Here is a 12,840-nt window from a genome sequence, read left to right on the forward strand (position 1 = left end):
TCTACAACATGTTGTCTTGATTGCACTGTGTATGGATACATTCTGAAATATAGAGATTTCAAAAAAATATGTTTAATCTTATGGGAGCAAATGTTCATGGACTCTGGGTTTGTACTTAATAATGAAAATTTCTACTCACAGAGTCAAAAAAAATTCTGATACAAGTGTTCTGCCAACTGATATAGTAATAGCCAAAGATGCCAGCATATAGTTAGAAACACCTATTGGTTCCAGCAGATAGAGTGTAACTACTTGGTGTTCTAGCTAATGGATAATGAGTGTAAATATCACAGCTGGTGTTTTTCTGTGGGATATGTTTAGAACAATGTGCTGCCTTATGTCAAACATAACATTTCTGATAAGTGTGTCTTCCATTTGGGATTGCGGTCAAGACAAGACCTCTGAGCAGACACACTGCAGTTTTCTGTTGGATACATTTAGAACAATTGTCTTATATCAAACACAACATTTCCGATAGTCTTCCATTCAGGATTGTGGTCTAGACAAGACCTTAGCAGACACAATCAACTGTCAAATTGAATATAAAACATTAACTTACCCTTCTGGTGAATCAAATTCTGGTTCTTCAAATGCAAGAGCTAAAACATTAAGGAATTCTCTGGTATCAAACTGTAGTAGTGTTTTCAAGTGTGGGTAGGCAGTCTCGTCTTCCTTACGGTTCTTGGTATGTAATGTAGTAATACACTTAAAAACCTGCAATGGAAATCAAAATGATTATATTACATAATATACTGATTTTAGTTTATCCCCTTCAGTCTGTAGCAATTTCATATTTCACATGATAATTAAATTCCCCTCAGTTATACAGGGAAAAATGATGGTTTCTTGTTTTTCACCTCGATGTACAATAATATGTACTATGCAAGTCTAAAGTGTGCCCTCTAATGATAGCCAAATTTTGTTGTCAGTCAAAATGATAAAAACTGGCATTTCTTGTGAGCTGCCACACAGTAGATGATAGGAGATCACCAAATCACAGAAATTGAGTCAATGGCACATAAAATTGGCTTAGAAGGGAAACTGGTCAGTAAGAGATAGGGGTGTACCAAATGTACCTTTGTTGCTAGAAATTATGTGTGTCATTGGCACATCGAATTGGCTTACAGGGCACACTGGTGAGTCTTTGTCAATGTGTAAAGATATTGGAGTAGGTGTAATGTTGAAGACTTACAGACTCTTTGACTGTATGAACAGACTCTTCATCTATATCTCCAAATGGATAAGCTCTACCTGCCAAACAGCAACTACAGATACACAGAGAAAAACAAATTCTCAAATTAAGAATTGTTTCCAAAGTTTAGAAAATGCATCTCATTCACCAGAAAATGAGGGTGGTGTATGTAAGACATGATACATTCGACAAAAGAACTAGAGATGTAGAAAAAATGTGGCACACGTTCAACATATAAGGAATGTACATTATTATAGCAGACACTCAGTTGATATAATGCATTTGACAAAAAAAGCTACAAGACATGTAAAATTTGTACATTCTCCAGGTTTGGTTTTACCAGTGACGACTGTGTGTTCATTGATAAATAAATAGTTCCTCATAGAAAAGTTAAAACCTTGTACTGAAGCACTAAATTACTTTTGTCATGATTGCAGGGTTCTCCCCAGCTTAAGACCAGTGCCAGTCAGTTATTAACTTTTATGAACACTCAGTGTTTACTCAATTTGTTGATATTGATATTATAAAAGATGTAATTTGCAGACCACAAGCATGTATGTTGTACATGTATACATATACATATACATAATGGGATGGGTTGGAAGTTCATTATCAGGACATAATTGATAGTAATACTCAGTTTCAACCAGTACTAACCAGTGCCAACCACTGCTGTCTAGTACTAAACAGCATCAACCAGTACCAATTAGTGCTGACCAGTGTTGACCAGTGCAGCACTGACTAATGCTGACTACTTACAACAGGTATCAACCAATGCTAACCAATGGCAACCACTGCTGACCAGTCCAGTGCTGACCTATTCCAAATACTACTAGTGCTGAACAGTACCAACCAGTACTGACCAGTACCAACCAGTACTGACTAGTACCAATCAGGAGAACTCAAGGGAAATATTGAGAAAGGTGTTTTCTTACCTAATGTACACCAGTAACTTATTTCCAAGTTTTATCTGTTCATCTGTCAACTGTCTGGAAGACTTGATGGCCGACTGTAAAACAGTCAATAATTCCTCCAATGGGGTTACATAGTCACTCATTCCTTTGTTGTAGATATATAATATGGCATCGTATAAACCATGGGCCCAGCATAAACTTACAACCTGTTAACAGAAATACATAGTATGGAATCATATAAAACATGGACCCAGCATAATCTTATACATACAGAAATGTATAGAGTGTAATGCACAAGAATGGGCCTAGCTGAATCCTATGGCACTACTGATAAGATAGTACTAATAGGGAACTTGCAAACTGGGCATGCTCAGATGCAAAGGACTATGGGATTATCTATGGTTATTGTAATACCTAATCTGGAGCTACCGATAAAATTAACCTTCCACAATGGTCAGGGTAACTATGAATTGATTATTTGTGGTTACAATCAATATATCAACATTGTTTACAATACTAATTGATTAGTATTTATTATCACATTTCCCATGATTCAACATTCAACATGGCGGGTTTGCAAGTTCCCTGTTCAACAAGTTCAACCTGGTAATGAATCATAGGCCTTTAAGTTGTATATTTATACATCAAATTATCACTCCGTCAATCAAGGCTTGGTTTAAGATAGACACAAACTAAAACTATTGTAGCAACATGTATTGAAACAACAATGATAAGCTATTGAATGGACGTTGGTTTAATTATGCTCTCAGTACAAAATAGTTTCTTAAACCTGCAGGGTATTGTTTTGGGACTTCCAATGTTCATACTATCTTGATCACAGGGTGATTAGATTCACACATCAGAGACACCACTATCATCCACTTGTGTATAAATCTACCCCATCAAACAACAATAGTTTTAGTTTGTGTCTATCTTAGTAAAGCAAAGCCTGGATTACCAGTCATACCTGGTGAATGTCCAAACTGGCTACATCCATATGTACAATACAAGCCTCCACATTTTGCAGCATTCCTTTCAATTCATAGTGTTCTACGAATGCTTTCATGACGATTGGTGTGATAGAGACTAGTTTATCATTCAATATATACGGCTCCAAACATTCCAGGAAGACTCCCTTAGCAATAGTATCCTCACTAAACTTCTCATAGAGAGTACTAAATAAAATATCCCTGCAAAAATAACGAAGTTTTTAGCAAAGGTCCAGTTTCAATTAGGATAAATATTTTGATGTTAAAAAAAAGGTTGTCTAGCACAGCTGTAGAAACGGAAGATTCCAAAGAAAAGAGTAATTCTAAGTATGTAATCCTAACCAGTGTGCCCCCAAAGCCAATTTGCTGTGCCACTGACGCACACAATTTCAAGTGATGCACCAAAATTTGGTGTTCCCTTATCTTTTAATATGTGGTGACCTACTAGAAATGGCAGCGTTTCTCATTTTGACTCACAACAACAAAACTTGGCTATCATTAGAGGACATACTGCTGATAACATAGCATTAATGCAGGAGCCTAGGATTGAAATCCTGGCATTTAAGGATCGTAATTAAGCAGGTAAAAAGCTGCTAATTGAATCAAAGTTGTGGTACAAAAACAGACATCAAAACTTCTGGAAAATCATCACCCTTCCCTTCCTCCTGTATGTGGATTTCCCACTATAAACATCAGTAATTCTTATTATGTATAATCATACATTTGATTCACAGCTGTCTTTCTGATAATGAACATGTCAAATTTACTCACAATCAAAACATAGTGACTTCATGTCAAACTGATAATATATGCAAATTACTCACAATCAAACATAGTGACTTCATGTCAAACTGATAATATATGCAAATTTACTCACAATCAAACAGTGTAACTTCATGTCAAACTGATAATATATGCAAATTTACTCACAATCAAACAGTGTGACTTCATGTCAAACTGATAATATATGCAAATTTAAGAAAATCTTAAGGTCATTACCATTACAACAACTTACGTTTTCTGAAGGGTGAGGCAGTATTCCACACACAGAGGCACCACTTCCTGAATTTATACACACAAAAAAGACAAATACAAAGATTATACAAACACTTGGCTAAACCAGGTTAATACTGATTACTGGTGATTATTTAGTTCAAAACAATTACGTGTACAGTCAAGTTCTTTCTGTAATTTTAATTTAAATATTGTAAATGTCCCTTACTTGACATTGCGTTAGAAGAGCCTTTGGCTCAACAATTCATCAAGTTTAAATAAAGTCAAACAACAACAACATAATATTTATTATTAGAGTGAGCGCCCTCTATCAGACACTGTGTGCTACCTAACTTTCCCAGCTATAATACAAGTACCAGTAGTGACATGTGATTTGCAATTTCTCTTTTCAGCAACAGTGTTGTGTACACTAAATGATATAATTGGATATTCTGTCACATTATAAATATTATGCGAAGACAATAATCAGTATTTATTATGTTGAAGAGTTTTCACTATAGCTGAGAAACACTCTGTTAACATATACACTGCATACATGTAGCATTAATCCCTCCTACAGGCAAAAAATGCATCAGTGTAACATTTCTGCATAATTGTGGGATGTATAACCATGGGGAAATCTGTGTCAGTTGGTGATGAGCTGGTGATGAAATAATGGAAGTGTTCACCAACATTTGGTTTTGATTACATACCTGGAAATGATGCTCCAAAACTTCAATAGTTCCCCTTTCTGGACATTGTTGGGTTAGAGATAGATCAACGTATGTGAAGAGTAAGTCTAGAATCTGAAATCAAAATACAGATATGGTTGGCATTTCTTAAAGTGGGTTGAGAACTCATTGACTGGTTGGTAATCCATTGTAATGTTTCTATGACGAAAGAATCAATGGATAAAGACCTAAAAATGACTGTTCCCCATGTACTTTGAAAATTTGACATAAAATTGAATTCATTATTATAAGCAGATCTAAATAATGCAAATTAATTAAAACCTTATTAAATATTTACAAGTGGTAAACCTTGTATGGCCTTGAATTTGATTGGCCATTGTATGTAGTCTGATAAATTAATAGTAAATATGTGTCTGCCTGTCTGTCTGTGTGTGCATGTGTGTGTGTGTGTGTGTGTGTGTGTGTGTGTGTGTGTGTGTGTGTGTGTGTAAATACATGCATCTATGTTTACATATGTCTCTGTGTATGTGTGCTGAGACTGTGAATGCATGCAATTGTATGTTTTTACACATACATGTTTTAAGTGCATTGAATGTAACTATGTGTGTGGGTGAATGCCTAGTATAGATTATGGTGTGTGCGTGTATCTGTCTGTCTGTCTGTCTGTCTCTGTGTGTGTGTGTGTGTGTGTCTGTGTATGTGTGTGTGTACTTGTGTGTGTGTGTGTGTGTGTGTGTGTGTGTGTGTGGGTGTGTATGTCTGTGTGTCTGTGTATGTGTGTTTGTGTGTACATGTATGTGTATTTGTGTGTGTGTGTGTGCGTGTGTGTGTTCATGCATACATGTATGAATGAGCAGCATGTGGCTATGTTTTCAATCTTTAACAATCTTTATTCTATAAAATACATGTACACTTACCTTATCAGCGACAGCTTTTCTCCTTTTGTATTGGCCACCAATCAACCCTACAATAAAACAAGTTATTTTATACTGACAAGTAACTTTCTATTGCTATTAAAAATAATAAAATTTCAATCACTGCTTGAAATCAGTTAGCATACACAGACCCTGAAACAAAATAAAGTCATAATTATTTATTCAACACAAGCAAGGCCACTTTATTTTAATAGCGAATTGTCATCAAGAGCTAAATTATGCAAGGTCAAGAGTCATTCTCATCTCATGCAGAATTTAGTACCATAATGTCTGAGTCAAATATCTTTACATCTGTGATTTTCAATTTTTTTTAAATCAATCAATCAATCAATCAATCAATCAATCAGTCAGTCAATCAATCAAACCAAGCTGCAAAGTACTACTTGTAACATGTCCTGTGCTAAAAAATGAAATGTTCAACATTTCGAAAACGACTCTATCTCAAATCTCCGGGCTTTTTTCATTCTTTATTTGAATATTACAATGTTTTTTATTTTAACACAAGTGTGTTCTTTTACATGAAATAATAACCTGAGAGAGTGGTTGCAAGACAGTTGGTTTAACACACAAAGTGCTTGGAAAACTACTAGTAGCTGGGAAAATATTTACAAAACAAAAAAAAGGAAGAAAAAGCATCAAAACATGAGACTTTAAAAAAAACATCTCCCAAAAGACTTGTGCCAGTCTAGGAAGCTGTGTGAAAATTAGATTAAGTCACAACCTTGGGCTAATCCTGTCTTCAACAAAATAGGAAAAAACACAGGTTAATTAACAGCAGCAGAGAGATGCTGGTATTTTCTAGTAGAAAATATCAAAACCATCAAGCAAACACAAACTTCAAACATTGCCATAACAATTGCCATTCATGAACAAACTTGTACAATATCAACTTATCCCTTAAGTTTGTGAAATTTTGTAGGCATATACATAAGAAGGGTCAAGAAACAAAATGAGTATCCCTGTACAGGAAAACATGTGAAAACCAATGAATGTGTCTTATAGTATCTGGAACAGGCACTATAAAAATCAATCTTTTCTACACAAAAAAGACAAATTTTATGTTAATAACTATTACGGTATTTGCTTCGCAAGGGAATATCACATATTAATGGGGATGTGCCTGGATAATATCTTGATGTATCACTCAGAACACACCAAATCAATCCCTCCTAACACATGGAATCCATCCCTTTGAACACATTAACTGCATCCCTTTGAACATGCATCCATGGAAAAGATCAAATCTGTCCCCTAGGACATACCAATGCATCTCCCACAATACACTGAATACATCCCTCAGAACACACTAAATGCACCCTTCAGAACACATTGAATGCATCCCTTGGAACACACTAAATGCATCCTCAGAACACATCAAATCTGTCCCTTAGGACACACCGAATGCATCTCTCAGAACATGCATCTATCCCTTGGAACAGCCAACTAACACATAGACAATACAAATTTATCCAGGCACATTCCCTATACAGTACAACACGGCACAGCACACCATGCAGTTATTAAACATAAAATACTTGGTCATTTAAAGATGGGATGAAGGATATGAGAAGGAGAAGAAGGTAACATACTAGGTTGTTTTAACTGTTGCTGATAAATGGAAAGTAGATAGGTTGGGTAAAGATGGAAGAAAGTGTACTCACGACCATAACTATCTACTGAAAAGACAATGAAAACATATCAAATATCAGCATGAAGACATTAACTGTACTTTAGACCAGAGAGAAAACATTAACCTTACATGTATACAAAGTGCACAAAGAGAGAAATTCTCCTATGTGGGAAAGATGAAATATCCTATGGGAGTCCTACAAGATTTTATGGTTCTTAGCTCATTGCTTATAGGAATCTTATAGGACAGTCCAACAGGATAGGATATCGGTAATATGTACTATACAGTGGTCTTTATAGGAATCTTACAGGACAGTCCAACAGGATAGAATATCGGTAATATGTACTATACAGTGGTCTTTATAGGAATCTTACAGGACAGTCCAACAGGATAGAATATCGGTAATATGTACTATACAGTGGTCTTTATAGGAATCTTACAGGACAGTCTTACAGGATAGAATATCGGTAATATGTACTATACAGTGGTCTTTATAGGAATCTTACAGGACAGTCTTACAGGATAGAATATCGGTAATATGTACTATACAGTGGTCTTTATAGGAATCTTACAGGACAGTCCTACAGGATAGGATATAGGTAATATGTACTATACAGTGGTCTTTATAGGAATCTTACAGGACAGTCCAACAGGATAGGATATCGGTAATATGTACTATACAGTGGTCTTTATAGGAATCTTACAGGACAGTCCTACAGGATAGAATATCGGTAATATGTACTATACAGTGGTCTTTATAGGAATCTTACAGGACAGTCCTGCAGGATATGATATCGGTTATATGTACTATACGGTGGTCTTTATAGGAATCTTATAGGACAGTCCTACAGGATAGAATATCGGTAATATGTACTATACAGTGGTCTTTATAGGAATCTTACAGGACAGTCCAACAGGATAGAATATCGGTAATATGTACTATACGGTGGTCTTTATAGGAATCTTACAGGACAGTCCTGCAGGATATGATATTGGTAATATGTACTATACAGTGGTCTTTATAGGAATCTTACAGGACAGTCCGGCAGGATATGATATCGGTAATATGTACTATACGGTGGTCTTTATAGGAATCTTATAAGACAGTCCAACAGGATATGATATCGGTAATATGTACTATACAGTGGTCTTTATAGGAATCTTACAGGACAGTCCTGCAGGATATGATATCGGTAATATGTACTATACAGTGGTCTTTATAGGAATCTTATAGGACAGTCCTACAGGATAGGATATCGGTAATATGTACTATACGGTGGTCTTTATAGGAATCTTACAGGACAGTCCGGCAGGATATGATATTGGTAATATGTACTATACAGTGGTCTTTATAGGAATCTTACAGGACAGTCCTACAGGATAGGATATCGGTAATATGTACTATACGGTGGTCTTTATAGGAATCTTACAGGACAGTCCAACAGGATATGATATTGGTAATATGTACTATACAGTGGTCTTTATAGGAATCTTATAGGACAGTCCTACAGGATAGGATATCGGTAATATGTACTATACGGTGGTCTTTATAGGAATCTTATAGGACAGTCCTGCAGGATATGATATTGGTAATATGTACTATACAGTGGTCTTTATAGGAATCTTACAGGACAGTCCGGCAGGATATGATATCGGTAATATGTACTATACGGTGGTCTTTATAGGAATCTTATAAGACAGTCCAACAGGATATGATATCGGTAATATGTACTATACAGTGGTCTTTATAGGAATCTTACAGGACAGTCCTACAGGATAGAATATCGGTAATATGTACTATACAGTGGTCTTTATAGGAATCTTACAAGACAGTCCTACAGGATAGAATATCGGTAATATGTACTATACAGTGGTCTTTATAGGAATCTTACAGGACAGTCCTACAGGATATGATATCGGTAATATGTACTATACAGTGGTCTTTATAGGAATCTTACAGGACAGTCCTACAGGATAGAATATCGGTAATATGTACTATACAGTGGTCTTTATAGGAATCTTACAGGACAGTCCTGCAGGATATGATATCGGTTATATGTACTATACGGTGGTCTTTATAGGAATCTTACAGGACAGTCCTACAGGATAGAATATCGGTAATATGTACTATACAGTGGTCTTTATAGGAATCTTACAGGACAGTCCTACAGGATAGAATATCGGTAATATGTACTATACAGTGGTCTTTATAGGAATCTTACAGGACAGTCCAACAGGATAGGATATCGGTAATATGTACTATACAGTGGTCTTTATAGGAATCTTACAGGACAGTCCAACAGGATAGAATATCGGTAATGTGTACTATACAGTGGTCTTTATAGGAATCTTATAGGACAGTCCTACAGGATAGAATATCGGTAATATGTACTATACAGTGGTCTTTATAGGAATCTTACAGGACAGTCCAACAGGATAGAATATCGGTAATATGTACTATACAGTGGTCTTTATAGGAATCTTATAGGACAGTCCTACAGGATAGAATATCGGTTATATGTACTATACAGTGGTCTTTATAGGAATCTTATAGGACAGTCCTACAGGATAGAATATCGGTAATATGTACTATACAGTGGTCTTTATAGGAATCTTACAGGACAGTCCTACAGGATAGGATATCGGTTATATGTACTATACAGTGGTCTTTATAGGAATCTTACAGGACAGTCCTACAGGATATGATATCGGTAATATGTACTATACAGTGGTCTTTATAGGAATCTTATAGGACAGTCCTACAGGATAGAATATCGGTAATATGTACTATACAGTGGTCTTTATAGGAATCTTACAGGACAGTCCTACAGGATATGATATCGGTAATATGTACTATACAGTGGTCTTTATAGGAATCTTACAGGACAGTCCTACAGGATAGAATATCGGTAATATGTACTATACAGTGGTCTTTATAGGAATCTTACAGGACAGTCCTACAGGATATGATATCGGTTATATGTACTATACGGTGGTCTTTATAGGAATCTTACAGGACAGTCCTACAGGATAGGATATCGGTAATATGTACTATACAGTGGTCTTTATAGGAATCTTACAGGACAGTCCTGCAGGATATGATATCGGTAATATGTACTATACAGTGGTCTTTATAGGAATCTTATAGGACAGTCCTACAGGATAGGATATCGGTAATATGTACTATACAGTGGTCTTTATAGGAATCTTACAGGACAGTCCGGCAGGATATGATATCGGTAATATGTACTATACGGTGGTCTTTATAGGAATCTTATAAGACAGTCCAACAGGATATGATATCGGTAATATGTACTATACAGTGGTCTTTATAGGAATCTTACAGGACAGTCCTACAGGATAATATGATATCGGTAATATGTACTATACAGTGGTCTTTATAGGAATCTTACAGGACAGTCCTGCAGGATATGATATCGGTAATATGTACTATACAGTGGTCTTTATAGGAATCTTACAGGACAGTCCTGCAGGATATGATATCGGTAATATGTACTCTACAGTGGTCTTTATAGGAATCTTACAGGACAGTCCTGCAGGATAGAATATCGGTAATATGTACTATACAGTGGTCTTTATAGGAATCTTATAGGACAGTCCTACAGGATATGATATCGGTAATATGTACTATACAGTGGTCTTTATAGGAATCTTACAGGACAGTCCTACAGGATATGATATCGGTAATATGTACTATACAGTGGTCTTTATAGGAATCTTACAGGACAGTCCTACAGGATATGATATCGGTAATATGTACTATACAGTGGTCTTTATAGGAATCTTACAGGACAGTCCTACAGGATAGAATATCGGTAATATGTACTATACAGTGGTCTTTATAGGAATCTTACAGGACAGTCCTACAGGATAGAATATCGGTAATATGTACTATACAGTGGTCTTTATAGGAATCTTACAGGACAGTCCAACAGGATATGATATCGGTAATATGTACTATACAGTGGTCTTTATAGGAATCTTATAGGACAGTCCAACAGGATAGGATAGTACTTACTATGGTGGTTTTACAGGAATATTAAAGGATAGTCCTACACGATACGATAGAATCCTATAAGACAGGCCTATAGAATAATGTTATAACACATAAATTCCATCCCAAACTTAAAAGAAATCTGCTGTAATAAGACTGGTCCTGTATAGACACAAGAAACATGAACTTGTACATCATCTTTAACAGTACTATCCACTTCAAAAATGTCTCAAAGCTATGACTGCCAGTAAATCAAGACGAAAATAAACACCTACCTACAACAGCCTTTGCCCTACCAGTGTAGAAAGACAGTGCTAATGTCAGTGCATCTTTGAATTTACTCTGTTTCACCAACAGGTCTATCCTCTTTGAACATGAAAATGAAAAAAAAAAGAGCTGAAATATGTCAGACATGCTGTAAAAATATAAATCAAATCATCAAGTAAGATTTTTAATAACTCAGAGTCTCTGAAATCATCAATCCACCCACACACCCACCCACCCAACCATCCACCCATCCACCCACCCACCCATATACCCATATATATAAATATATAATCCAAGTGAAAAGTGAAGATAAGAACTGACATGTTGTTTATAGTAGATCTAACTGGAAATATGTCAAATATATATAATGATGTACCTCTTTCCAAGTTCTCATTGTCATCACATGGACTGACTGTAATAGAAACCATACAAAACATGTCAATCAAGGAAAAGTTTTGAAATTAAAAATTAAAAACATCCAAAACTGTGTGTGTGTTTTGTTGGGATATGTGTGCATATTATGTATGTGTGTATGTGTGTTATGTGTATGCGTGTGTGTATATTGTGTGTGTGTGTGTGTGTGTGTGTGTGTGTGTGTGTGTGTGTGTGTGTGTGTGTGTGTGTGTGTGTGTGTGTGTGTGTGTGTGTGTGTGTGTGGAATTGAATTTAATGTTCACTTACCTTTGTTCCAACAAATAAAAGTTGTCCTGTGTAGCTTACAATAGATTGATAGCAGGCATGTTCTCCAGCCAATGCCTACAAATTAAAGAGAATACTGAATGGTTAGAACACACCGTATGCTTTATGAAACAAATTGGTCTTCAGTTTCACTTACAAACAATCTAAGCTAGAGGTCTGATGAATGTCAAGTGAGTTCCAAAGTTTTGGAGTAATAATACGTCATGTTAGAATGCATTGACCTCCTTAGATGAACTTTTTGTAATTTGTTGTTGGAAGTAAATTCTTGTTTGTAGAACATACAGACAGTGTGTGTCAGGGTGTAAATGGCTGAAAAGATTACAAACGTACACTGGTGTCAAGTGATGAAGACATTTGAATGTTGAATGGTCCTCCATTGGTTGAATCATAGTTAGTGGTTGTGGAACTTGCAAACCTGTGTTACTCGTTGTAATATGAATGCTATAAATGAGTGTAGCACAGAGAAAGTGTTTTACTTCAGGTTACTCATTGTAATATGAATACTATAAATAAG

At 35.8% G+C, this 12,840-nt stretch overlaps 1 protein-coding gene across 2 annotated transcripts in view; it reads right to left on the minus strand.

Moving 5' to 3' along the window:
• LOC144451071 (vacuolar protein sorting-associated protein 8 homolog) overlaps positions 1-12,840 on the minus strand; it is a 53,575-nt gene that overhangs the window by 30,439 nt on the left and 10,296 nt on the right. Inside the window, exons 15-26 of one of the 2 annotated variants that reach the window (XM_078141842.1) lie at positions 12,309-12,383; positions 12,004-12,039; positions 11,636-11,726; positions 7,305-7,388; positions 5,698-5,744; positions 4,802-4,894; positions 4,111-4,157; positions 3,074-3,296; positions 2,128-2,312; positions 1,193-1,265; positions 560-714; positions 1-42 (exon numbers count right to left, since the gene is read on the minus strand). The exon at positions 1-42 is cut by the window's left edge and continues 40 nt beyond it. In XM_078141842.1, the coding sequence (XP_077997968.1) occupies positions 1-42; positions 560-714; positions 1,193-1,265; positions 2,128-2,312; positions 3,074-3,296; positions 4,111-4,157; positions 4,802-4,894; positions 5,698-5,744; positions 7,305-7,388; positions 11,636-11,726; positions 12,004-12,039; positions 12,309-12,383 (1,151 nt within the window). The remainder of the gene's footprint in view (positions 43-559; positions 715-1,192; positions 1,266-2,127; positions 2,313-3,073; positions 3,297-4,110; positions 4,158-4,801; positions 4,895-5,697; positions 5,745-7,304; positions 7,389-11,635; positions 11,727-12,003; positions 12,040-12,308; positions 12,384-12,840) is intronic. The other variant, XM_078141841.1, reaches the window with a different exon arrangement.

This window comes from Glandiceps talaboti, chromosome 20 (genome assembly GCF_964340395.1).
Source record: "Glandiceps talaboti chromosome 20, keGlaTala1.1, whole genome shotgun sequence".
Lineage (NCBI taxonomy): Eukaryota > Metazoa > Hemichordata > Enteropneusta > Spengelidae > Glandiceps > Glandiceps talaboti.